At 44.0% G+C, this 27,480-nt stretch overlaps 1 protein-coding gene across 1 annotated transcript; it reads right to left on the bottom strand.

The window, feature by feature from the left end:
* On the bottom strand, positions 1,207-24,863 carry SLC10A1 (solute carrier family 10 member 1). Its single transcript, XM_005686021.2, has 5 exons — positions 24,182-24,863; positions 12,086-12,296; positions 5,331-5,509; positions 4,072-4,268; positions 1,207-2,229 (listed from the first exon to the last, which is right to left on the bottom strand). The coding sequence occupies exons 1-5, from the start codon at positions 24,535-24,537 to the stop codon at positions 2,060-2,062; spliced, it is 1,113 nt and encodes a 370-aa protein (XP_005686078.2). The 5' UTR covers positions 24,538-24,863; the 3' UTR covers positions 1,207-2,059.

Genomic DNA, 27,480 nt, shown 5'->3' with positions numbered 1-27,480 from the left:
CTTAGGCCATGAAATTGTGAAGCTGATCACAATGCTTGGGAGAGTTTGTGTGGTGTACTTGTTGATTCACTTGAATGTGGGGCATTTTGTGGTTACCTCTGGGAAACCTAGGTTTTTTTTCTTTATAGTGTATCTGAAGGGTGTACAGTTCAGCCAGAAGTTGCTGATGTCAAATGGAGAGGTGTGATTATTTTCCCCCTTAGGCTGTTTAGATACAGTAACTCAGAAGGGCATGCTGTATGTACTTTGATGTTTTACCAGTGACTTCACCTCTGTCATTAAATACATAGTATCAGTGGCTTACCACTCTTAACAGGATAAAGCGCTGTCTTTAAACAATGGCAGAGATGACCAAGTTAATTTTGAAGTGATAAGTTGGCCTGAATTCCCAGATACAGAACATCAGAAATAATGAGTGTGGCTGTAATCCTAAGCAAAGTTTTAGGACCAGGTTTTACAGTTAGTTGCTCAATTGTGTCCAACTGCAGGTTTTGTGTGGTGTGATGTAACTTTTTTCTGCTGTGTGGTGAGGCATAAGGATCTTTGTTCTCGGACAGGGATTGAACCCCTGCCCCCTGCAATGGAAGCGTGAAGTCCTACTAATCACTGGACCACCAGGGGACTCCCTGTAATTATTTTTCTATATATAGTGGGTCCGTGAACAATGCAGGTTTGATCTGCGTGGGTCTGCTTATATACAGACTTTGAATAAATACCTGTTGCTGTATTACATGGTCCATGGTTGGTTGAATCAGTTGATGTGGAATCTCAGATACAGAGAGCTGACTAAATTATACTTGAATTTTCAGCAACATGGAGATTGGCTATTCAGGGTTCAGCTTGGTCCTCTAAGGAAAATTTGAGTGTAATATATCTCAAGTTCAGCCATACTTTACTCAAAAAGCTGAACTTAATTATTCTTCCTAACCAGGTCTCCTAGATGATGTCAGCCAGATATGAGAGAAAACAATTTGAACAGATAAGTAAACATAGGTAAAATGTAAGGTTGATAGGTGGCAGATAACTTTACAATTTTTTTTTTAAAAAACAAATTAGTGTTTTTAAGAGGTGGTTAATGACCCAAGTTGGTGTTCTGTTGGGAGTAGTGATAGTTGTGGACACTGCCAAATGAATGCCAAGATATTTACTTGCCTAGGTTTCCATTTGTACTTAATTAAGGGATATGAAATTCACAAGGAACTTAGGTATAGTCAGGTGTTTTCAAGTGTTTTTATTTGTTTGTTAATCTTTGACTTAATGTGTCTATGTGTGTGTATGTGTTTACCTACGAGCAGTATGGAAAATGTGCAAATTTCATTGGGAAAAATTGGAAATTTAAGAATTTCAGTTACTCAGAAGTTAGCAATCACTAATTTTGGCAATACTTTACTGTCAATTTTGAATTTGAACATGACGTGAAAACTACTGATACCTAATGAACTGATGGGGTAGAATATTAGATTGGAGAAATTATTCTCTTGGTATTTATACTTTTCCTTGCTTTTTTGTTTTAAAGCTCTCTTCCAGAATTGTGTTCTCCAGAATGTCCTTTCATTTCAGTATGGTTGTGAGTTTGTCTTAGCCAGTTGGTGTCATGTTCTCAGTAGCTTTGTTGCCAGTGATGTCGAAAGGGAAAGAATGGGATCTAGATTTTTCTAAATCTTAAGGTTAGAAATGACTTCTGAAGTCTCTACTAATCCTACACTACTCTGAGCATCTTATTTCCCTTTGGGGTCACAAAACTGGGAATGGAATTTGGATATTCGATTTTAGGGTGAAAGCCCATTTATTGACCAACTCAGAAATTGCTTTTTTATGCCTATTAGGCACTGTTCTGGGGATGCAAAGGCAGTTTTGGTGCCTGCCTTTGTAGGGCTATCCTTGAATAAGTCTTTCATTTTTTAAAACAGGTATCAAGTCCTGAGCTGAGGACAGGTTAGCCTTGTGGGGTAGACTCCCACTTTGTTCTCCATGCAAGCCTTAATGATTCTGATAGTTTATGCTGGAAATGCTGGAGAAAGCCTAAGAACACCACAGGTGGTTCCTCTTTCTGCTCTCTTCAGTTTGCCACGTTGAGTTGCTCAGTTGCCTTCTGACCAGAATCCAGCTCTTTGGGGAAGGCTGAAGTAAACCCAACATTACACTCCTCCCCTTTGTAAGTGCCATTTCCCAGAGCTGTTGGGAGGGTTTCTTCAGTTGCATCAACTTTGTAGGTCATTTTTGTGTTATCTGTAAAGTTGAAAAGGGTCATGGGTTAGGACGAACAAAAGAGTGATTAAAAAACTTTTTCTGTCTGGGGGATAATATCAACTTACCCTTAGGGTATGCTGTATTTTGTTCTCTTATCTCTTGACCACCTCTCTCCCCATGACTTAGTCAAACTGAGGAAAAATTAGGTTTCCCTTCAACAACTCTAATGATAATACTAGAAACAAAAGGTCTAATAAAGAGCGCTAAGGTCTAGAGAACACTGACTGTGCTTCACTCCATCTCTATCATCTTAGTACAGCGGTACAGTTGGGGAGTTGAGTTCATGTAAGCAGTGCTTGACTTGCATTCGGGGAGCCAGTGGGGGCAGGGAGCACAGCGCTGTAAGTGGGAAGCCTTCCCAGAGGGTTTCCATACGCCTGCTGTGGTGTTGGGTTTACTTCTGCGCACATGGTGGTAGCAAGGAGATATGCTTAGGGTTCACTGTTCCATTTTCCCATCTTTCTAGAAGGGTATAAGAGTCCAAAGTACAAAAACTGACAGATCCTTAAACTTGAACACCACTTGGGCCCAGACAGTATGTGAGATGAGTAATTTTCACTTAGTTTTCTCACAAGGATCTTCCTACATACATTGATGTCTAGAGCCAGAGGCTGTAGAAAATGGCCTCTTGGCATTTCAGCCCTTTCTGGTACTAAAACCGCAAGCCTGGGAATCTGGAATTTTTTTTTTGTTAAGAGGGTGGAAATCTTGAATGGTAACAAATAGCTTGAGTTGCTCTTGGAGAAGTATCAGACTGCATACTTACCCATAGCTCTGTAGTTTTCAAGCAGAGCTGAGTATAAAAATGGTTCATAAGTAATGATCAGTTGTTTATTGGTTCCTTTTTGACTGCTTGATAACCAAGATTACATCTTTTAAGTTACTGTAAGTCTTCATTTGTTACTGTAAGATAAATTCTACCAGGGTAAGTTGTATTTTTCTTCTAGGGTGTGAATCAGTCTCTGGGTCTTGAGGTCTTCAAGACATCCTCAAGTTCATGGGAAGTTGAGTCGGTTAAGAATGAATGGTTAAGATGAATATACTACTACTGTTTAGAGTTATAAAATACTGAAATATGTTGCCAAATGAGATTGAGTTTTCTGGGTTTGAAAAAAGATACTGAAGAAAAACGAATATTTGATGTTTACTTTGAGGAAAGGAGTCAGTAGGAAAGGAGTCAGTACGCTTTCTTGAAGTTTGTATCTTGAAGAGAATGAATACTCTTGAGCATCTTAAAAAAGATGCTGTAGGCTAGGAATTTGTGAATCCAGTAGTAATTAGATTAAATCTAGATTAATGTGAATCCAGTAGTAATGATTAAATCTAGATTAATAGTTGACCTTTTGTTACTGTGTAACCAGAGTTGGAATCCTCATTTTTTGATTTTGGTTTATTAGACTATATTGCTTTCATGTTTTCCCTCATAAAGCAATGCCAGTGGTGCTGGGGCTCTGACCTGGTTTCATGGCTTGAGAACCTACACTTAACACAGAATCTTACTGATGCCATAACCATGTAATGCTTAAGACAGTTCTGTCTGATTAATCCTAAATCCTGCATGGTCTTCCCCAGTTAAAGCAGCCCAAATCCCAAATCCCACCATGAGGCAAAGTCCACAGCTTACTCTCCCAGTGAAAATGAGATGCACTTATTATCGGTAGTTTGATTCTTTGGAATTCCTTCCTGCACATTGGTGCTGTGTGGTTCCTAATGACTTTATGGGTTACAGCCCCTCCTGAAAGGTCCTTGCCAGAGACAGTTGCTGGCGAAGTCATGTCCCAGGTGAGAGTAGAGCTCAAAGGGGAATGATTCAGTACTTACCGCTGGAATGCTTGCATTTCTCATAGCACCTAAAGATGGCAACAAGGAGAAGCCCTTCTCCAACCTGGAAAATCATATAGAGGAGAGGAAAGAAGAAAAGTGGTCCGATGACTTCAGGGGGGAAGGTCACATTGAGGATGGTGGAGCAGAGTTGAATATTTTGGCATCCAGTCTCCATGCTGACAGTGCGTTTGGATCTGTGTTGATTAAAAAACAACCAAATGCCTTCAGAGAAGGGACGTAAGGGTGCAACTTCACTTGCTCATCTTTCTCCCAAATACTTTATAAGACAGACGGACAGTCCAACACAGAAAGATGGAACTGAGCCATGTGCACAGGGTTTTGAGAAAAGTCAAATCGACGCCTCTCTTAGGTCACTAATCCAGCCTTGTGGAAGATGGTGACTAGTAGGTCCATGTTGGGGAGTTTTTAATGAGGGAATTTTTGATTAGCTTAGAAATCTACAGTTTGTCACTTGTGGAATTACCAAAATGAATTTTGGAGAAAATGTCTGCTTCCGGGGAGAAAAGATATGAGCCAGTATCATTCATTGGCACATGTTGGTTACATATAGGACAATCAGGATTTCAGCGTAAAGTAAAAGATTGTCTAAATGTCTGGGAACCTTGTCCTGTGGTCTGATCTCTGGCTTGGATGTCTTCAAAACACACCTGAAAGTTTGGTTCCATGATCTGCCTTTAGAGCACATTCTCTTGCTTTACACTTATGGGCTAAAGAATGTACTGTTTTATTTATTTATTTATTTATTTTGTACTGTTATATTTAATACAACATTTTATTTACTGAATTGCAGTTAGTGATTAAAACAGTTCTTTGCTAAAAAATTGTGAGCACTGTCTCTGCACATTTATTATAAAGTTGCCGCCCCAAAGTGGTGTGTTACAACTAAAACCTAGACAGAAAAGGAGGCAAAGGGGAAGGGATCCATTTCCTCATGAAGACATGGAGCTACTCCACTGCCCTTTACTACCAGGGAGTTGGGCAGGTGGTGGCATCTAGGCTCTGCTAGGGAGCACTTTGCCATGAACTGTTCCTCTTTGCATGATTAGATACCTTTGGATTTTGTTTCTTTGTGTTATTCATCCAGTACCTTTCCTCCCCACTGTTCCTCAGTCCAAATTTCCTTGTTCCGTTTTTGCATTTGAATATATTGCTTAAAAATTATCTCCCCCAGGTTGTGGATCTTATCTTTATCCTGAGAGGTGTGGGACAGTGGGACCTAAAATAATAATACCTACCGTCCATTGAGGCAAAAAAGAGCAGAGAGAAGGTAGCCTAGCAGGAAGCCGATGAAAGGCATCAGGGAGGAGGTGGCCAGCAAGTGTGGTGTCATGACAAACAAGATGCTCTTGCCCACATTGAGGGCGGAGAGCACTACAACAGCCACACTGCACAAAAGCAGGAGGATGATCCCTCCCTGCAAAGAAGGACGAGAAGAAAAGGCAGTTAGAAGGCTGTGGGGATACGGAGGAGCACAGAGGGCTAGGGAAACACTGGTGGATATGGGAGGTGGAAAACATTTTAATAAACGTATTTGAAGTGGAAGGGAATACGCAAGACCTTTATCATCATCTTGGATTTCTTATCTGTAGCTGGGCAGCTTCCTGGAGGTCATAGTTCTGATTACCATGTTACTGAAAGCTCAGCCAGACATAGTTTCTGATAGACATCTCTGAGTAGCGGGTTTTCAGTGAAGTGCTGTGACTCTGAAGGATGAGACTATTCAGCCCTCTGGCAAAGTGGATATTGTAAACGAAAGTTCTCTTTACACATCCCAACAATACTTTGGATGCTCTGGATATTTTGGAACTGAGTAGAAGCTGTTCTTAGAACCTGTCATACTTGTCTTAAATACCTCTTTTATGGGTAGGGACTTCATCTATTTTAGGATGAATCTGATTTCTGGAAGTTGCCAAAAGTCATTTGAAGCAACGCTGGTTAAAGCAGGTAATGAAGTCAGATAATGTGGTTTTAGATCTAAATGATGTATAGGGATGAGTGCTTTTCTTGAGTGACTTGCAAATTGGGATGATAGGAAAGTTCCTAAAAGGAGTTTCAAATAGCTCAGGTAACAATGGCATCTTTAGAAACAGTGCAGGTCCACCCTACCCCAGGTAAGAGCTGTGAAAGCAGCTGTCATCAGGAACAATGGTATGTTTTTATTTTAAAATTATGATTTTATAGTTGGATCTTAACACACCACTTAGAATTTTCAGTAGGCAATTTATCATGAAATTAGAATGTTAAGAATTTTCTCTACTAACGAGGATTCAGGGTTTCAAAGTGTGTTATATGTCTGAATTTTAGAGAGTGACATCTAAACTGATGAAATACTTGCATAAACTTAAGCTCTCATCTTCTGAGTTGAGGTGTTTAGTCACTAACTTGTGTCCGACTCTTTGCAACCCCATGGACTGTAACCACCAGCCTCCTATGTCCATGGGATTTCCCAGGCAAGAATACTGGAGTGGGTTGCCATTTCCTTCTCCAGGCGATCTTCCTGACCCAGGGATTGAACCCTCATCTCCTGCACTGACAGGCGGATTCTTTACCACCGAGCCATCAGGGAAGCCTCGTCTTCTCAGTAAAAGTGTGTGCAGCAAACTTTGCTTGAACTTACTGTGTTCTGTAATGGTTATGGTTCCATTTCCAGCTCATTTCACACCTGTGTTTGGTATTTCCTAAGGCTCAGACGGTAAAAGCGTCTGCCTACAATGGGGGAGGACCCAGGTTCGATCCCTGGGTCGGGAAGATCCCCTGGAGAAGGAAATGGCACCCCACCCCAGTACTCTTGCCTGGAATATCCCATGGACGGAGGTGCCTGGTAGGCTACAGTCCATGGGGTCACAAAGAGTTGGACATGACTGAGTGACTTTGCTTTCTCTTTCATGCGATTTTTAAAAAAAATGTGGTAAAATATGCAGAACACAAAAGTTGCCATTTTACCCATTTTTGAGTATAATTCAGTGGCATTAATTACATTCACAGTGTTGTCCTAGTGACAGTTTAACATTTATTTATATTGCTCTAATTGCAACTGCGCAGTTCAGCCTGTGTTTCTAAACCATGTTGCAACTGATAATCATATAAAACAACACCTGTACTGTTGGTGGTCCTGTCCCAGGATAGGAAGGAATCTCACTAGTAACAGTGTGCTTTAAGTTTTATCAAGAGACTATTAACTGATGTAACTGACAGGGAAGCCTGGAGTGCTGCGGTCCATGGGGTTGCAAGAAGTCGAACACAACTGAGTGACTGAACAACAAAAGTTAACTGATTAACTGCTTAGTTCACCCTTGGGTTTTGAGTTAATTTCTCCTTTTGGATTTTTGCCTCTTGGGTTTGTCCTCTACCTGATGTCCAGATTTTGTTCTGAAGAGTGTAATGAAGAATGTAGGAGGTATTGGGCTACAAGGATTGTCTGTGAATCTGGAAGCCCTCTTTCTCTGCTTGAGTATTAAGCCCTCATTCTCATTCTCCCATTCTTGGGGCCTTTAGAGTGGTGGTGAGCATAGACATGGATGTGACCCAGGTGTGAAAACTGGCTTAGCCCTCCTCAGGGTGTGTAAACTGGTGAGTCATTCAGCTTTTTGAATGAGGTTGACAGCACCTAGCATCTTAGAACGACTGACTGCATTGTAGCTTGTAGGGAAGGGAGTGGAGCTTAACATCCCGGCTTCTTGTCACTCTCAGATCTCCTGCTCATGACCTCTTGCTGAGAAGAGAGGCTGAAGTCATCGTCGTTTCATAGGGCACCATGTTTTCTGTCTCCTGCATTGCCCTGTCACTGCTGACTGAAGCTGTGATGAGTGGGCAGCCAGCTCAGCTTGCCAGTGATCCAGGAGATAACCTGGCCTAACTCTTCCCATGTAGGTGACCTGGTAGGTGAGTGACCCAGTGAGGAAGTCAGTCCTCTCATTTAGGGAGTTTGTAGAGTTACAGAGAGGGGGAGGCAAGAGCAGAGACCACTGTGAAAATTTGGACACGGAGGCCTGCAGGCTGCAGAAGTCACAAGGTGGCATAAACTGAGACAAAGGAGAGTCAGGTCATTGATCAGTAGCAGCAGGTGTGGGGAAAGCGTAGGTAGCGTGGTTGAGCCAGTGTCAGGGTGGGATCCGTATTATAGTGAGAATAGTGAGGCTTATGTGAAGAGTGACACCTGGCCTGCGTCATGCTCAGGCTCACCGACTTTGTAACCTCATAGGCTTGAATGAACTCCTGCATGGGTGAGTTACAGTATTACTTGAATCACCTTTCCAAATGGTGAAAGTGTTAGTTGCTCAGTTGTGTCTGACTCTTTGTGACCCCCTGTAGCCTGCCAGTCTCCTCTGTTCATGGAATCTTCCAGGCAAGAATACTGGAGTGGGTTGCCAATTCCTTCTCCAGGGGGATCTTCCAGACCCAGGTCTCCCACATTGCAGGCAGATGCTTTACCATCTGAGCTACCAGGGAAGCCCAAATAGGGCATCCTTAAAATTGTATCTTGGTGTGTCTAAATTTGACCTCTCACTAGGGAATGCAACTGGTTGAGCAGTTGATGTCATTTTTATGTGATTCTTTGTTACTGGCTCCTGTCTTTCCAGTCCAGGCGTATCTCAGCCCTTTTAATGTTCTCTGGGGTCATTTGCTGTAGAATTGAGTCATGGATGTATAACAAAACAGGAATGAGAGACACTCCCTGGGCCTCAGTTATTCTGTATATAAAATGGGAATAAGGCAGGAGACAACTTCATCTTGAAGCCCTCTCTAGCTTTAAGATCTGAGATTCTTTTTTCCATCCTCAGAACACTTTTTAAAAAAAATTGAAGTGTACTTGATATACAATGTTGTGTTAATTTCTGCTGTACAGCAAAGTGACTCAGATATATTTCACATTCTTTTACATTTCATCACAGGATATTGAATATAGTTCACTGTGCTATGCAGTAGGCCCTTGTCCATCCATTATGTATATATCAGTTTAACCCCAAACCGCCATTCCATCCCTTCTCTACTGCCCCTCTCCCTCTTGGCAACAAGTCTGTTCTCTATGTCTGTGAGTCTGTTTCTGTTTCACAGTTAAGTTCATTCATGTCATATTTTAGATTCCACGTATAAGTGATATCTTACAATATTTGTTATTCTCAGAAGAATACTTAGATCAGGAGACATGTTCTTATATCAGTTGCTTTTGGGATTCTAGTCTCTGGTTTCACCTATAAAGTGGAGGAGGGCAGAGTTACTTTAAGTGATACCAGGGGTCATTTCACATTTTTATCTTCTGTGATATATATTTTCTTTTGTTCCTACATTCCACAAGCTCTTTAGTAAGTGAGATGATAGGTTCATGTTTCTGGTTTTCTGTTTTTCTACTAATGTGTAGGAGAGACAGGATTTGTCCTTTATTCCTTTGTTTATTCTCAGGCATTAGATGTGAGTGTTGAGAATTCAGTGTTAACACACAGCCTTGAGATCTTGCTTCTTGCAGGTGGGTGGGGAATAAAAATGAGTGGTATTTTTAATACAGTACGATCAGTGCTAGAAGGATGTTGGGTGATAAGGGAGCAAATAGGACACACATTCTGTCCAAGCTTGTGGGTTAAGAACAGCTTCCTAGAGGAGGTGCTAATTGTGTTGAGACTTGAAGGACGTGTCCAGTGAAAGGTGGTGGTGAAGGAGGTGGGATTTTGGAGAGAGGAGTATTCCAGGCAGAGGGAAGGGCATGTGCAAAGAAAAGAGCTGACCCTGGAGAGGTTGGTTGAGACCAAATCAAGAAAGGACTGAGGAGCCTCATGACTCCTGGGGTAGAATAAGGAACAAATGAGGGGCTTTAAGAGTCGAGTGACATGATAGTTTGTTCTTTCCAGACTCAGGTTAAAATTAGGCAAGGGAACCAGGTTAGAAGACTGAGTAGCTCAGTGAGTGAGGAGAGTGGCCTAAGTGAAGACAGTGGATGCAGGGATGGAGAGACATGGGCTCAAGCAAGAGACAGCAGAACTGGCAATCAGTGATCAGTGTGGGTGGGGAGGGAGGGAGGACGTGGAGAGTGGCTTTCTGGTTTCTGGCTCAGGCAGTTGGGCACATTAAATGCTTCAGTGAGATGATCACACAGGGAGGAGGGAAGAGCAAGTTTGAGGAAACGGTTTAAATTTAAAACATACTGAGTTTTAAATGCCTGAGACATATTCAGTAGAAAGATTTGGTAGTTACTACATGGATGCTGGAGTCAGGAGAGACGTGAGAGCTGAAGATACTGTTCTGGTGGTCATCAGCTTGTAGATGGCTGTTGAGTTGGGCCAGATCTCATGGTGGGAAGGTCCTGGGCTTAGGTAAGAAAAGCAGAAACCTTGGGCTGAATGCAGAGAAGTAACCTTTGCCAGAGGAACTCAAAAGGAAGTTTGAAAAGAAATGCCAGAGAGGTGGTAGGAAAGCAGATGCCCTGTCACTGAAGCTGAGGAGAAAGATTTGTGAGGTGGAGGCAGTGATCAGCCATATCAAAAACTGCTAAAAGAAGAGTTGAGTCAAGTCTGTTGGATTTGGTGAAGGAAGTGGAGCAGGTGGTCATCAAAATGTGAGTGGATGGGAGACCGAGGAGTAGACACTGATCGATGAGGGTGGTCACTGGAGAACAGCCCTGGGGGCTGGGTGGGCGTGGAAGGTAGGTGGGGGCAATGGGTGTCTCCTGGGACATGGCTAGGAAGGGGAGGAAAGACAGGTGTTGGCTGAAACAGGAAGTACAGTCCAGTGACTACTTACTAAAAAAAGGAGAGATGTAAACCAGAACCGACGTTGATAGGGAAGAATTAATATGGTGTCATTCTAGAAATGAGAGTGAGGAGGAGGCTGTGGGGATAGAGGATATGATGAATAAAAGGAGATTACTGAGAAGCAAGGGTGAAAGCAGAAGATGCTGTCAAGAGCAGAGTGGGGTGATCAGCCATTTGGCAGGAGACTTCACATCTTCCAACAGGTTGGGAGGGGAACTGGCCGTGGTATTAGGACTGCACCAGGGCAAGGGCAAAAATCTACCTTTGACGATGGTACTGTGAAAATTGAAAGACCCTGGAAACCCGACCAAACCTCTGTTCCAGGCCTAAAGCTGCTGCCAAGCCTTGTGCTTCCAAGTAGTGTACCCTGTAGACTCGCTCAAAGGCGTAGACCCAGGGGCAGGAACAAAAACAGGCCTTCAGGAAGCAGAGTTTATACTGAGGACAAGGTTGGCACTTGTATCCCAGGGATGAGCAGTGAACCAGAGGAGAGACTGATGGGGACTGAGCTCCAAGGTCATAAGAGTTGGCAGAGGGAGCTCTTAAGGGTCTGTTTTTTCCAAAGGCAAGACAGTGGCATGATGCCCTCATAGCATTCCCCCACACCCTTTGGGACCAACTCTCCACTTTCCTCCCATCCCATTCCCAAAGTGCGAGCGGTGTGCCTACCAGCTCTCTGGTCTCTTCCCTTCCACCTTCTCATCTAGTCAGCCATGTCTGCCTTTGGTCTCCCTCTGAACTCCTCTATTCAGGCATTTCCTTAGGCTTACCCAAATTTGACCCTTTCTTCATGGTTTGGCTCAGGACCACCCCTCCTTCCATCCTCCAGAGAAACCTTTCTTGACTACCTGGCCCTTACTGACCTTATCTTCTTGCATTCTGCCAATGCCTGACTATACACTGCTGGGTCTTGTTTCTCACGTGTACTGATTTTCTGCGAGTAAACTCTTTGAGGACAGTGAATCCTCAGAGAGTAGCATAAAACTTAACATCTAGTAGGTACATGATAAAAGCTTAATTATCAAAATGATTGTATGTTGTGTGTGGTGTTTTCCTTTTTTTCCTGCTAACGCTTCAGAAATACTCTGATGTGCATTACCATCTGATGAAGTAGGTTGTATCAATAGCAGACTTTTTTAAGCAAGGAAAGAAAACTGACACAGAAAAAGCCCAAATGACTCGGTTCAAGCCATTCACTGCTATGATGGTGGGGTTCTCACTCCCTGCCCAGACCCCCAGCTTCTTACCTTGGTGACATAGGGTACGTATTGTGGCCGTTTGGATTTGAGGATGATGCCTATGGTGCAAGGGATGAGAATCAGGAACAGTGATATCACGATGCCGCCGTAGGGCACCTTGTCCTTCAGGGACCCGTCGTAGATGCCCCTGGAGTAAAGGTACAGGAGGAGGGGCATCATGCCCAGGGCAAAGAAGGTGGAGCAGGTGGTCATCACGATGCTGAGAGGAGACAGGAAAAATGCAGAGAGAGCGCGTGCTCATTAATTCAGGCATACCTCATTTCATTGCAGTTCACAGTTGTGTTTTTACAAAATGAGTGTTCACGGCAATCCTGCATCAAGCAAGTCTGTTGGTGCTGTTTTTCCAACAGCATTTGCTCACTTAGTGTCTCGTCATGTTTTAGTAAGTCTTGCAGTATTTCACGCTTTTTCATTGTATTTGTTACAGTGATTTTTGATATTACTATTGTTTAGGGGCACTGCGAGTCATGCTCATGTAAGATGTCGAACTTCAAGGATATAAATATTGTGTGTGTTTTGACTGCTCCCCCTTTTCTCTCTCCTCGAGCCTCCTTGTTCCTTGAGACACAATACTGAAATTAGGCCAATTACGAACCCTACACTGGTCTCTTTAAGTGTTCACGTGAAAGGTAGAGTCAAATGTCTCTTATGTTGTTAAGTTAAAAGGTAGAAATGTTTACTCTTAGGAAATTCTGTGGAAATCCCAGGCAGGCTGAAGGCCAGGCCTCTTGCACCGAACAGCCACGTTGTAAGTGCAAGGGAAAAGTTCTTGAAGAAAATTATAAGTGCTACTCTAGTGAACTCACAAATGAGAAGAAAGCAAAACAGCCTTATGGAGAAAGTTGTAGTGATCTAAAGAGACAATCAAACCAGCCACAACAGTCCCTTAAGCCGAAGCTTGATCCAGATCAAGGCCTGAACTGTCTTCAGTTCTAGGAAGGCTGAGGGAGGTGAGGAATCTGCAGAAGAAACATGCATGTTTCTTGACATATGCGTATATATGCAAGTGCAGGGTGAAGCAGCAAGTTCTCATGTAGAAGCTGCAAGTTATCCAGAAGGTCTTCCTAAGATCATCAATGAAGATGGCCATGCTAAACAGATTTTCAGTGCAGGTGAAACAGAAGAAGATGAATCTACAGCTCCCATAGATAGTAACTCCTCTGACGGATCTGTGCAAAGTTAACAGAAAATCTTCAGGAAAGGATTCACTATTCTAGATGGCCATTCATGATTCCTGAAAGAGGTCAAAATATCTATGTTACAGGAGTTTAAAAGAAGCTAATTGCAACCCTCATGGATGACTTTGAGCAATTCAGGACTAGTGGAGGAAGCAACTACAGATGTGACTGGTGAAAATAGCAAGAGAACTAGAAGTGGAGCCTGAAAATGTGACTGAATTGCTGCAACTCATGGTAAAACTTGAATGGATAAGGAGTTGCTTCTTACAGATTAGCAAAGAAAGTGGTTTCTTGGGGTGGAATCTACAGCTTGTGAAGATGCAGTGAAGATTGTTGGAATGACAACAGAGCATTTAGAATTTTATGTAAACTTAGTTGATAAAGCAGTGGCAGGATTTGAAATGATTGACTTCAATTTTGATAGAAGTCCTACTGTGCATAAAATGCCATCAAATAGCGAAATCATTCGTGAAGAAAGAGAAGGGAAGAGTCAATCGATGGGGCAAACTTCACTGTCTTATTTTAAGAAATTGGCACAGCCACCCTCACCTTCAGGAGCCACCATCCTGATCAGTCAGTAGCTGTCAACATTGAGGCAACACCCTCTACTGGCAGAAACATTACAACTTGCTGAAGGCTCAGATGATGGTTAGCATTTTTTAGCAATAAAGTATTTTAAAATTAAGGTATGTATATTTTTTTAGACACAATGCTATTGCACCTTTAATAAGTTACAGTATAGTTTAAACATAACATGTATATGTACCAGGAAACTGAAAAATCCACATGACTTACAATATTGTGATATCCTGCTTTATGGTAGTGGTTGGGAAATGGACTTGCAGTATCCCCAGGGCATGCCTGTACTATTTGTGGTTTGTCTGCTATGTGCCAGGCATGGCGTGAAGAATCTTACATACGTTGCTTTGTTTCCTCTTCCCAGTAGTTGGAGGAGGTAAGCATACGATCTCCTTTTTACTGATGAGGAGGAAGCTGGGGACTTGAAGGGTTGTGACTTGCCTAGGATCACAAAGGTGGGAAGGCTGAGGCAGGATTTCAACCCACGTCCCTGTACACTTCACTGTGAAAGGAGCCATTTTGATCTCCTCCATAATAGAACTCTTTTTGCTCTCTATACTTGTACATATGCACAGCCCGTTTTGAAAAAAGCTGTGCGATCCCATCGCTGACTGTAGCCCATTGGATCGTAGAATAATACCTGACCTACAGTGGCTAAGTGCCTGCCTTTAGAGCCTAGGGCATGGCTGGACATAGTGGTTCTGTGACTAAAATAACAAAGATCAAGCACATCAAGAACATTTTCTCTCAGGGAGTTTGAATGCATACACAATTATAGAGCACTTGGTCTTCGAGAGTGGGTGGCATGGGAGAGATTTCAGGCAAAAACCAAAAAACATGCAAAGAAAAAGCAGTAAACAGAGGTTATGATTAAGTGTGAAAGTCACTCAGTCTTATCTGACTGTTTGCAACCCATAGTCCATGGAATTCTCCAGGCCAGAATACTGGAGTGGGTAGCCTTTCCCTTCTCCAGGGGATCTTCCCAACCCAGGGATTGAACCCAGGTCTCCTGCATTGCAGGTGGATTCTTTACCAGCTGAGCCACAAGGGAAGCCCCTATGATTAAGAGGACTGTGTAAAAAAAAGAAAAAAGTTAATTGAAGGAGCACAATAGTGGAGTATTAGAGAAGGCAGCAATAGTTACCCACTGTTAAGTGACAAGATAATCTGGTCATCAGACCTGTTTTATATCTTGAATAATATTCTAGTCCCCAACACTTGAGGACTTCTTAGGTGGTGCTAGTGGTAAAGAACCTGCCTGCCAATCAAGGAGATGTAAGAGATGTGGGTTTGATCCCTAGGTTGGGAAGATGCCCTGGAGGGCGTGGCAGCCCACTCCAGTATTCTTGCCTGGATATTCCCATGGAGCCTGGCAGGCTACATTCTGGTCTGAAGCAGCATGCACCCGTACACACACCCAGCATTGATAATCTCATGTCCTTTATGTTTTGGCTTATCTTTAACATTATTTAAGATAAATTGAGTGTGAGTTTCAGATCTTGAATAATAATGTATCTTCCCAATTCTCATTTGTATCCTAACTGTCCTATTGCTGTCTGCATTTGGAATCTCATCCTTGTTAATCTCAGAACACTGTAAGAAGAGGCCCTTCAGGAAGACCAACGGAGAGAGGAAGCTGCTAGGGAACATTCTTGGATTTGTAGACATTTACTTTACAATATATGTTTTGGCTTCCATTCTAGTGAGAAGGTTGGGGATGAGGGGTTGATAGGACCCCAGGAAAGCTGTATGAAGTGTGTGTTCCTCCTCTCCATAGCCCTATTCACTATCGACACATTCATTGTTTTTATAGAGATCAAATATGACTCAAATGACCATCAACTACATCCTAGTCCAAAGGGTCTGGAGTATAGCCATCAAGAACATAATTGGTGGATGTATCACAAGGAGTCAGAAGCTGAGGAGAGACCCGCAAAAGATACTGTGGGCTGAATAATGGGAACCTCCCCACAACATACTCATGAACACCTAGAACACTTAAGCACATACTCCAGCTTGTAAGAAACTGAGGGAGGTTTCCAGGCACTAGAAACAAAGAATGTTGAGCAATTAGTAGGTAGGCTTGTGCTGAAGCTGCATCATGTGGGGTAGGTGGTAGGGTGTTAGTCTTGGTAATCTGGTGTTTAGGTTTTAATACCCAAGGGAGGGGCCAGAATTGAGACTTTAAGCCTATGAAAAAAAGGAGAGGTGAAACAAATGTTTACTCAGTAATCAATACTCCAAAAGGACTATTGGAAAAATAGAACATCTAATTCTCTTATGGGTTGAAAACGAAATCATAATGGAAAAAAGGAATAGAAGAATATAGTATTTTAAAATATGGGGAGATGGCAGAGGACGAGATGGTTGGATGGCATCACCAACTCAGACATGAGTTTGAGCAAGCTCTGGAAGTTGGTGATGGACAGAAAAGGCTGATGTGCTGCAATCCATGGGGTCGCAAAGAGTTTGACATGACTGAGCAACTGAACTGACTTTGGACTAGACAATGATTTCTTAGATGTGATACCTAAATCACAGGAAACCGAAGGAAAAACAGGTAACTTTGACTTCAAAACTTAAAAAACTGCTTCAAAGGATACTCAAAATAAGTCTCCCACATAATGGGAGAAAATATTTACAAATCATGTAAGTGTCCAGTGTCCAGAATATATAAAGAACTCATAATTCAACAGCTAAAAAACTCCAAATAACTCAATTTTAAAATGGGCAAAGGACTTGAATAGGCATTTCTCCAAAGATACACAGTTGGCCAACAAGCACATGAAAAGATGCTCAACACCATTAGTTATAAAAGAAATACAAATTAAAATTGATAATGAAATGATAAATTGGTAATGAGATACCACTTCACATCCCCTAGTAGAGCTAAGCAATAAAAATGATGGATAAGTCTCGGTGAGAATGTGGAGAAACTGGAATCCTCTTATGTTTTTGATGGGCATGTTAAAATGGTATAACTGCTCTGTTTTAGTTTTGACAGCTCTAAAAAAGTTAAACATAGAGTTATCTACTGCTTCTTGGTATATACCCATAAGGAAAGCATGTTTACACCAGTACATACAAGTGTTCATAGCAACATTAGTTATAGCTGAAAAGTGGAAAATAAAATATTGATGGATAAGCAAATTGTGGTATATTCATGTAATTGAATATTCTTGAGCCATAAAAAGCAATGAAGTACCACTATATATCAACTATCACATAGATGAATCTTGAAAACATGGCAAGAGAAGGAATCAAAAACAAAAGGCTAGGTATTATATGATTCCATTTACATGAAGTCTATAGGGACAGAAAATAGATCTGTGGTTGCTGGGGGCTGGAGAGAGAATGGGGAGTGACTGCTAATGTGTTTAAGTTTCTTTGGGGGATGATTAAAATGTCCTGGAATTAGTGGTGATAGTTGTACATCGTGAATATACTATAAACACTGACTTGTACACTTGAAAAAGGTGAATTTTATGGTGTGTGAATTGTATCTTAAAAAAATTAAAAATCCAGAGGACAAATATATTCATCCTTAGAGGAAAATTTATAGCTTGAAATGTTTATAAAGGAAAAGAAGAAAGATTATTAATTAATATAATTATATAAAATATAATTAATAATTTATATAATTAATGAGCTAAGCATTTTATTCAAGAGTTGGAGAAACTAAACCTAATGAAAGTAAGAAAATATTAAAGATGAGAGAATAAGCAATATAGTTTAATTGAGGATCAATTACACCAAGAGCAAGTTCTTTACAAAGTCCGATAATATAAATACTTGTGGCAAGACTAGCCAAGAAAAAGGAGAATGGGCACAAATTGATGTTAGCATAAATGCAAAAAAATATATAATTTCTGATACAGTAGAGATTTTAGAGGACCATAGAAGAAATCAAGGCTAGTCTTATATTTTCATTTTTGTATTCACACTGAATGGACAATTTCCTGGGAAATATAATCTACAAAAACAAAATGAAGTTGAAAACCTGAATCAATTTAGACTCACTAAAGACATTTAATAAACACTTTGAAACCTATTATCCAAACCTCACATTAATGTATATGATTTTACAGTAGAGTTCTGCTAAACGTTCAAAGTATAAATCGTCTCAGTCTTATACAGAGTAAAGAAAGGGGAAACATGCCCCAAATTATATATGATTAGTATGATTTTAAAACTAAAGGTAAAAAAGTCAACAATACGAGAAAGAAAAATCAGGGACCATTCTCATTTATGAACACAGAAGCAAAAGTCACAAATAAAATGTTACCTAGTGAATCTAGCCATGCCTTTATAAAATAATACAATGAACAAAATGGGTTTATCCCAGCATATAAAAATGGTTTAATATTAGGCAATCTACTGATATGTATCACTGCATTATTGGATTAAAGAAAAAAATGGTATCATAGATGTAAGAAAGTGTCATTCAACAAAATCCAGTGTTCATGCATGGCAAAAATCAGCACACTAGCAACAGAATGGATTCCCTTAACCTGAAAAGGGTTGTCTGTCAAAAAGCCTACAGGAAATAGAAAACCTAATGGTGAAAATTAGAGGAATAAAGGAAGGATGCCTGTTCTCATCACATCACCTGCTGTAAATTACAGTCTGTGCGTCTTTGCTAGCATTGCAAAACAGATAGGAAAGCTATGCAGATGGGAAAGGAAGAAACTCAAATATGCCGATGGTAGAACTGTCCACAGAGGAAATTCAAGCGAATTTCTATTATAACTAGTAGATAGAATCCATGAAATTCTGAATACATTAGCAATAAAAAATCAATTAAAAATTATACTATGAACAGTTATTAGTAAATGAATTTTTAATTATATGGAAGAACTTCCTAACATGAAATGATTGAATAAAAGGAAACCTGTACCAGTTTTGTGGATGGGAAGATTCAGTATTGATTTGTAAATTTAATGCAAACTTAACCAAACTTTCAGAAATAACTTGTCGACTTGAGAGTTAGTCTCAGAATTCAAATGAATGAGTAAAGGGTCAAAAATAATTAACATAATTTCCAAGAATAACAAGGTAGGGCAACTCCTTTCAATTATCAAGATTTATCATGGAGTTATAATTAAGAAAATGTGATACGGATGCAAGAATAGCCACATAGAATAGAAGAGAGATCTCAGACATAAACCCATGCTTATTTGAGCATCTGATCAACAAGAGGTGGTGTTACAAGTTGCTGGAAAAAAATTCACTGATCCTAGAAATTTTTTCTATTCACGTGGAAAAGATACAATTAGATCACAGAATACATATTAATAAAGATCTTCATGTGAGATGCAGAGCTTTCAAACTCAGACAGGTGAATGTATATATGACCTTGAAGGCAGTTAAGTGTTTCTTAGATAATCCCCCAAATATAAAATGTCAAGGAAAAATATTAATACAGTTGGTTAAATTATAATATGCACTGTTTTATATCATTATCAAAACGTAAGGATAAGCCCCAAACTGGAAGTAGACTGTTGAAATATGTAAAAACAACAAGTGACTACCAATTAATAAGAAGGAAGCAACCCCATCCCATAGAAAAATAGGCAAAGGGCATTATTTTCACAAGGGACACCGGAATGGCCAACGAGATTTGAATAGGAGCTAGACCTCCCGTGAAAGTGAAAGGTGCTCAGTTGTGTCCGATTCTGCGACTCCATGGACTTCCATGGAATTCTCCAGGCCAGATACTGGAGTGGGTAGCCTTTCCCTTCTCCAGGACTTCTTCCTGACTCAGGAATCGAACCCGGGTCTCCCGCGTTGTAGGTGAATTCTTTACCAGCTGAGCTACCAGGGAAGCCTATGATGAATTAAATTTAAAACCACCATGACATTTCACTTTGACCAGATAGCAAAATTGGAAAATCTGACAATTCCGAATACAGATGACGACACGGAGAAACAGGGATCTTCATACACTGCCCTGGGAAGTGAGAAGAACAACTACTCTGGATAGATGTTAGATGAAGACGTGCGAACCTCAAGACCCGCAGTCCTGCGCTTGTGTATGCTCTCACATGTGAGCATAGGGGCAGCAGGCAGAAGACTTGCTTAAACAGGAAATCCGCACGAATGTCTGACGACAGGACAATGCAAGCAAACTATGGTGGTTGCGGTTTAGACGCTAAGCCATGTCCGACTCTTGCAACCCCGCGGGCTGTAGCCTGCCAGGCTCCTCTGTCCATAGAATTTTCCAGGCAAGAATACTGGAGTGGGTTGCCATTTCCTTCTCCAGGGGATCTTCCTGACCGCGGATCGAACCCGGGTCTCCTGCACTCCAGGCAGATTCTTAACTGACTGAGCTACCAGGGAAGCCTGGTACAAACTATACTGCAGTTCAAATGCACAAAATCGCTCTTTCATTTTTAAACCTATCATCTCAAAGAAAGCAAGCTGTCAAATGATATGGGTAGTATGGTACAGTTCATATAAAGTTTAAAAACATACAAATGCAGGAGTGTATCTTGCTGATGGATATATACATATATAGTAATAGTATAAAATATAAAAGGGTTTGTGGAAGTGCTGAAAGTCAAATCCTGGGAGGTGCTCCCGTGAGCCTAGGGAGAGGGGAATGAGATTGGGAAGGGCAATCGGTGGGCTACAGTGCTAGCTATTGATCTCTGCCTGGGAGAAAGGCCACACACGAAACTTGTGGGCTTGTTTTGATGACCTTGAACAGGGGTCATGCTTACTTTGGCTTGGCATGTCGGGAGCTTTGGAATTTGCTCTGGGACTTGGTGTGCCTTGTGTACTGGGGTGTGCGTGTGGGAGCCGTGCTCCCAGACCTCCTGATACCTCCTCCACACGGGCAAGGGCTGGGCTCTTGGCCTAAATTTCTGGTATCTGTAACGGTTGTGATCCTGTTACCCTGAAGGGCAGTGTTGGCAGGACAGTCCTGTTGTAGCTCTGAAACGAACCTGTCATGTGGTAACATTGTGAATCTGGGTTGCAGGCGGATTCTTTACCAGCTAAGCTGCCAGGGAAGCTGGCAACCCTTCTGCAACAGAATTAAGATATGGTCCAGGTTTCTTTCTACAGGACCCAGAGTCTGCTATGGACCTTGTTTAGGGGTCCAGGGACCAGGGAGAATGAGGACATTTCTTTTTTTTTTTTTTTTTAAAACCTTCCTGCTTAAATTCTCAGAGCACTCCACACAGCCTGCTTTGGGGCAACTGTATATACCCTGCTTGAGGGACACGTTTTAAGCTCCTGTTAACAAAGGCATTGGCAGCAGAAGCTGAGGGAGCTGGGAGGGAACCGGTCAGCCTCTGGTGAAGTGGGAGACTTCGGGGAACCTGAGTAGCTTCTGTCTCCTCCTGCCTAGTCTTTCGTGGTGGGGAGAGCTGTGAGAATCCTTGGGTTCTCTCCACAGCCATTGGCTCTGCTGTAGGCTGGATGAGGGGTCGGGGGGGAGCAGGTGAAACTGAGGGGTGGCATTGGCGGTCGTCAAAGGGGCCCAGTTCTCCCTGGCCCTCTCTCCTCTGTCCCACAGGGTGGGAAATTTCTCTTGCCTGTGGGTCCACTGTCTTTTTTGAAGCATGACTCGGCATCCTGGAGGAAAGAGCTGCTGTGCCTGGCTGCCTTGAAGGTCCGCCTGGTGGGGGGGTGCCCAGCCTTCTGGAATATGCCTTCTCCCCCTTCCACCCATGAGGGTCTCCCTCAGCCTCACTCCAACCCTGAAGCAGAATGACTGGCAAGAGAGACCCTGGGACTGGCTCCAGACACAGCTTGCCCACAGATTCTCAGGAAGCCTCTAGCAAGTCTCTGGACTTCAGCTTCCTCACGTGTAAAGTGGAATTGGTCTCAACATTCCTTTCTAGTCCAGATGGGAATAGCATGGTATTGTACACAGGCCTCAAACCCGTAGCCTCTGGGTGGCATCTGGGCCTCTGACGTGTATAGTTTGGCTTGCACAGTGTTTTAAAAAATTTGAAATCATTGCCAACAATCAAAAATTTGGAGATTTCACCTTCAAAGGGAGATTCTGTCTTCTCCTGAAAAGCAGGAAGCTATGCCAGCCATGAGTTCCTAATCCCACAACACCCACGGCAGAGATGGTTGGCATATGCCCTGTGCAGGGAGGCCCACGCCTCAGAGGCTGGCGGTCACCCTCTGGCCACACCAGGCACTGAAGATATTTGAGTGAAAGCACAGGCTTTGGAGTCCCCAGACCTCAGATAAATGTATTAACCTCTCTAAGGCTCAGTTTCCTCGTCTCTAGAATGGAGCTCCTTATAGCACCTCCTCATGGAAGCCGTATCAGGATCCCATGTAGAGTCTTTGGCCCATTGTCAGGCTGTCTTTTATTATCAGCACCATTATTGTTACTATAATACCTGTAACAAGTTGTCCCAGGTGAACTCAATCTGGAATTTGAAGTTTCTGGCAGCTTGTGATGGTGGAGGGTGAATGGGGTCAAAGGCCTGGTTTCATGTGTATGGGAGGTTGGTCTGTGGGAAGGGGCTTTATGGCAGAAGGTAGCTGTCCTGCAAAGTATTATCTCTTGAGGGGCCTAGGTGGAAGTGACAGCTCTCACCCAGGTGCCCAGACCTGGAGCCTGAGCAAGAGAGCCTGAGTCACTGGAGGCGCCACTGGTGGAGGCCTAGAGCCTCTGAAAAGCAGGCATTGCCAAAGGGACCTGATTGGCACCCATTGGCTCAAGAGATTAGGACATCTGGTCACTCACACTTAGAGACTCCCCTACTATTCTTTACTCTGCCTCCCACCTCCCCATGCAGCTCTGCTGATACAGAGCCATAAGGCCCTGAGTTCCCTGCCAGGCTTCTCTGTCCATGGGGATTCTTCAGGCAAGAATACTGGAGTGGGTTGCCATGCTCTCCTCCAGGAGATCTTCACAACCTAGGGATCGAACCCAGGTCTCCCGCATTGCAGGTGGATTCTTTACCAGCTGAGCCACCAGGCAAGCTTGCAACCCTTCTACATCAGAATTAAGATATGGCTGTACATCAGAATTAAGATATGGTTCAGGTTTCTCTGTACGGGACACAGGCCGCATTGGGCCTGGTCTAGATCAGGTCAGGGGCTTGTTTTGCTGCAGGAAGGACCTGGATCAGATAAGGAGAAGAACTTCCTCACAGTGAGGTGGCTGAATACTGGACATGTTCCCATGAGAGACTGTACAAGCCAGGCTCTCTCTCCATCAAACACCTCAGTGAGGGTTGAATTATATGGGTGGAGAGTCCAGAGCTTCTCAGGCGGCAGGTCCAGGTAACCCCCCATGATCACTATCATTTTTTCATTTGAGAATCAGCTCCAGCATCACTTGGTATCACCAGGAAGAGGATTCCCTACTTGGCTGGTTTCCTTAGTGCAGTTCAGTCAGGGGCAGGGTAGTGACAGGCACAAGCAGATGGGCTATCTTGGATTTACTGCCCTGCCTGGCATGGAACAGCCTCTCCACTGAGGACTGAACCATAGGAGACAGGCTTGAGACGGGCAGTTAAGTAAGAACCAGAGCTCTTGTGCTGGTGAGTTTTCTTGAGCCAGCAGAAGCTGCTGCTGGAACTGGAGCTGGTCTGACGTGGCCTTGCCCTGGGAAGCATTCCAGATGAGTCCCACCTCTTTGGAAGGACAGATATTCAGCCACCCCCTGCAGGATTCTGCCCTCACTGACTTCTGCTGTAATGATTTGGGTGTGGGGATGCTGCTGTTGCCTCCTCCCAGTTTGGCTGAGGTGAGGCTTGTCCTGACATGGGACCCTGACCTGGTGCTGGGGGACTCCAGGATCTACCTGGCTGTGTCTTTGCGTTGAAGGGTTCTTGCCTCTGATGGGTGGAGAGGGGAGGTTCAGAGAGGACAGCCCACTTGCACAGACAGTTAGTTGGGGGGATCTTTGGCAATTCCTTCCTGCTCTGCAGGAACTGGTGGTTCTGAGCCGCCTTGATCTCTTTGGAACTAATCTGCACTCCCTTTCATGTCTCTGGCCTTGAAGCAGAATTCTGCCCACCCTGGCTGATGGGTGAAAGTTCACCAGAGGTCCCTTTGCTTTAAATCAGTACAGTATTCCTTCAAGACAGTCCTTGCGCCCCATTTGCGACAACCCTGGGAGTAGGGGCGGGATCTCTCCAGGATGTCCCTGGACCAGCTGAGCCCCGTTGGCTTGGAGCCTAAGCCAAGATATACCCCAGCCCCTGCCCCCAGCCCAGTGTTAGCTTTTGACCATAAATGGCTGACACCCCCTGCCCTAGCAGCCTCCCAGCCCCCATTCACTCCCCTCCTGGCTCTTTGCCTTGATTGCAATCTCCCCAAGTCGCTCCCTCCTCACCCCCAGTCCTACCTCAGGTTCATGTCCCCCTTTATGGCCAAGGTGAAGATGTTGGAGAGGTTCCCCCCTGGCGAGCAGCCGCAGATCAGGATGGCTAGGGCCTCGACGTTGTTCAGCTGGAAGAACTTGCCCAGTCCAAAGGCAGTGAGGGGCATGATGCCAAACTGCGCCACCAGGGCGACGGCCAGCCCCTTGGGCCTCCAGAAGTGCGCCTTGATCTTGCTGAACTCCATGGTGCAGCCCAGCGAGAGCATGATGGTTAACAGCATGATCACCAGAATGATGCTCAGCGCCCGGTCGGTGGGCCGCTTGCCGAAGTTGTGCGGGAGGGAGAAGTTGAACGGGGAAGACTCATTGAAGGCCTCCATCCTCCTGGAAGGCAGCGGTGGAAGAAAGGCTGAAGACCCCGTGCACCCCTGGTTGGTCTACTGACTCCCTGCCCTGCCAACTCCCTGCCCTGCCCAGTCCTTGCTGGGTGCCTTCCTCAATCACTTCCCAGGGCAGGGAGCTTCAGGGCAAAATGTAGATCTGAGCAAATAGAAGGATTATGCAACTGGCTGTTCTTTCTCTGGCTTTGGCCGCAAAAGAGAGAGAGTGTGCCCAGAGCCTTTTCTATAGGGCTGTTCTTGCCCCTCCTGAATTCCTCAGCCTCTTCTGCCTTCCCGGATGCCACTCACACCTCTTCTCACCTCCTGGCTGCTTCTGGAACAAGAGGCCTTATATTTCTTCTCCACATCCCCCCACCGCTCCCCGACTCCCACCTCCGAGCACGCCCACAGGCACTGTGTCTTGAGGACCGATCTGGGTCCAGCCCCTCTTTCTCTGCTCCGTCCCAGAGGCCACAGTTTCTCATTCAGGGGAAGGTGCCTCCCCTTGTCCAGACCCAAGGAAGTAACAAGAGTTGAATTTTACCTTTCCTTCTTGGAAAGGAGGTTGTGGGACAGAGGACAGGTGAATTACTGGCTTCTAGATGTGTCCATGACCCTTCTCCTGGAAGAGGAGAAGTGCCTGTGTCCTTCCCACTCAGGCTGGGAAACTCTTGTCTTAACCCCAAACCTGGCCACACAAGTTCTGGGGGAGGAACATGCCCCCAAGCAGGCTTACCACCAGGGAGGAGCCTGATGGGATGACCCAGGGGCTCGAAGGAAGCCTGGGGGCACTTTGCCCAAAGGGCTGCTCTGAGGGAACCCTGGCTGGGGAGATGTATTGCAGTCAACAGCCCGAGGAGCCCTGCTGCTTGGGAGACTTGCCTAGAAGGAAGCAGGAATGCAGGTTTTTCCTGATTTCCTGACTGCTCTACTTTTGCTCTGCACCTGTCCGGGAGCCAGGTTCTGGATGATGGTGGCCGTGGACAGAGGCAGGCACACCTGCTGGTCTCTCTCCTCCCATCGCAGCCTTGGAAAGTCAAGCATCTTCAGCGAGGGACAAGGAGCAGCATCAAAAAAATTGCCTCTAGCTTGGGCTGGAATCCAAGGGGCCTATATGGGATCTCATGTCTTCATCTTTGCTGAAACACAAGATAAGGAATTCAGTGTGAGGCTCCAGAGGATAGGACAGGGACCAGAATGTGAACCACTCTGTAGGGAAGGTGGAGATAGATTTTGTCTTGATATGAGGAACCACCCAAAAATTCCAGCTCTCCACTAATGGCCCCAGGGCCTCCTGAATCCTGCATAGATAAGGATTGAGGGATAGGATCTGCACATTGTGTGCTTGAGAAGGCTGCTCTCTGGAGTTTTGCAGGTCACAGAGCTACACACTGTGACCTCAGTGACATGAAATTGAAGTCCTTTTCCCTCTGAGAGTCTCTGACACTAATGATTTCCTGGTGCTTGAGTTGGTCTGGCCTCAAGGAAAGGGACAGGACAAGTGGGAATGTTTAGATGCTCATTGGGTGGGTGGGGCGTGGACTGAATGTGCCTCGAGAGTCGGCGTAGGCCCAAAAAAGGCTGCTTTCATTCTCTAAAGCTGGTCAGAAGAGACCCCTAACGGAATGCTAGGGGAGAATTACTGATCATCAACTGAGTGCTAGGCACTGTGGGAGCATTAAAAACTATATAATCCACGTTCCTGCCCTCAGGAGACTTGCCGTCCATATGATGATTCACAATGTAAAGCAAAGAGTAATCAAGGGCGGAGTCCAGGCTGTGCACTGCATGATGCTAGGGACGCCACACACTCGGACACCCTGTGCAACCACAGGTGTTTACACATCTGCCTTATGCCCGGGGAGGTGAGGAGTAATCAATCAGTATCTGTTAGAAGGGTTTCATGCTGTCTGGTTGACAGCATGGCGGCAGGGATGGCTGAGGTGGCGGCGGCCTTGGTGGATGTAGGCTCAGCCGGGCAATTTGAGGAGCTGCTGTGCTTCAGAGCCAAGTCCCTCCTTGTGGTCCATTTCTGGGCACCATGGACTCCACGGTGCATCAGATGAACGGTGTGATGGCAGAGCTAGCAGAGAGCATTCCCAGGTTTCAGTCATGAAGAAATATTTCCAAGGAGTTTTAGTGCAGTGAAGGTTTTCAGACTTCAGATGCCCTTGATATTCTGGGGAATGCTTTGGTTTTACTAGTATTCCTGGTCTGGCCTCAGGCAGCTTTGCCTGCCACCATTGCCTTTGTTTTATTAAGAGTTCATCTTCTGGGAGCTCTTTTGAGGGGAGGCACATGTAGTGAGCCTCCTGGCTTCAGCAGGAGTTTCAAGAACATCATTTACTTCCCAGAAGAGTTTTCAGTGAGGGACCCTACTGGAAACCAGCAGGAATATGAGATGAGATCGGCTTTTAGGAACAAAGAGGAATTTGATTTTGTGAGTCAGGATGCTACTTGTTTTGTTCTGGCTTAAGACTTTTACCTTGTTTCAACTTAGTATTGCCTGTTTTTTGATCTGTATTACTTGATGATTAGAATCCAGTAGTGCCAGGTTGGGGATCTTCACTGAGCCTGGCCCAGTGGCCAGTGTTCACCAGATGTTAGTCGAAAGAGTGACTGTGATGCGTGCCTCTGTCATCACCTTTCTGCTCTTGGTCTGAGTGTGGAATTGTACGAAAGAAAATGGCACAGACGTTTCTTAGGCTTTAGAAACAGTTTCTTTTAAATACCTGTCTCTGAATGCTTTACCTTCTCTTTGTTCTTTTTTCATTTTTATTGGACAAGTTGGGGCTTCTCAGGTGGTGCAGTGGTGAAGAATCTGGAGATTCTTCATCAAGAGGTGTAAGAGACACAGTTTCAGTCCCTGGGTTGGGAGGATCCCCTGGGGGAGGGAATGGCAACCCATTCTAGTATTCTTGCTGGTAAAATTCCATGAACAGA

This window comes from Capra hircus, chromosome 10 (assembly GCF_001704415.2).
Source record: "Capra hircus breed San Clemente chromosome 10, ASM170441v1, whole genome shotgun sequence".
Taxonomy (NCBI): Eukaryota; Metazoa; Chordata; class Mammalia; order Artiodactyla; family Bovidae; genus Capra; species Capra hircus.
Note: the sequence above shows the minus strand (reverse complement) of the source record. Positions and strands in the feature narration are given on the sequence as shown.

Excerpts from the sequence above, each read along its gene's own strand:
- SLC10A1 (XM_005686021.2), bottom strand. The coding sequence starts at position 24,537 with ATGGAGGCCTTCAATGAGTCTTCCCCGTTCAACTTCTCCCTCCCGCAC. Across the intron at positions 4,269-5,330 it reads CTTTTTTGCCTCAATGGACG|ATCCAAACGCACTGTCAGCA; the intron begins GTAGGTATTATT and ends TAATCAACACAG. Across the intron at positions 2,230-4,071 it reads GAAATGCAAGCATTCCAGCG|ATAACACAAAAATGACCTAC; the intron begins GTAAGTACTGAA and ends TCAACTTTACAG.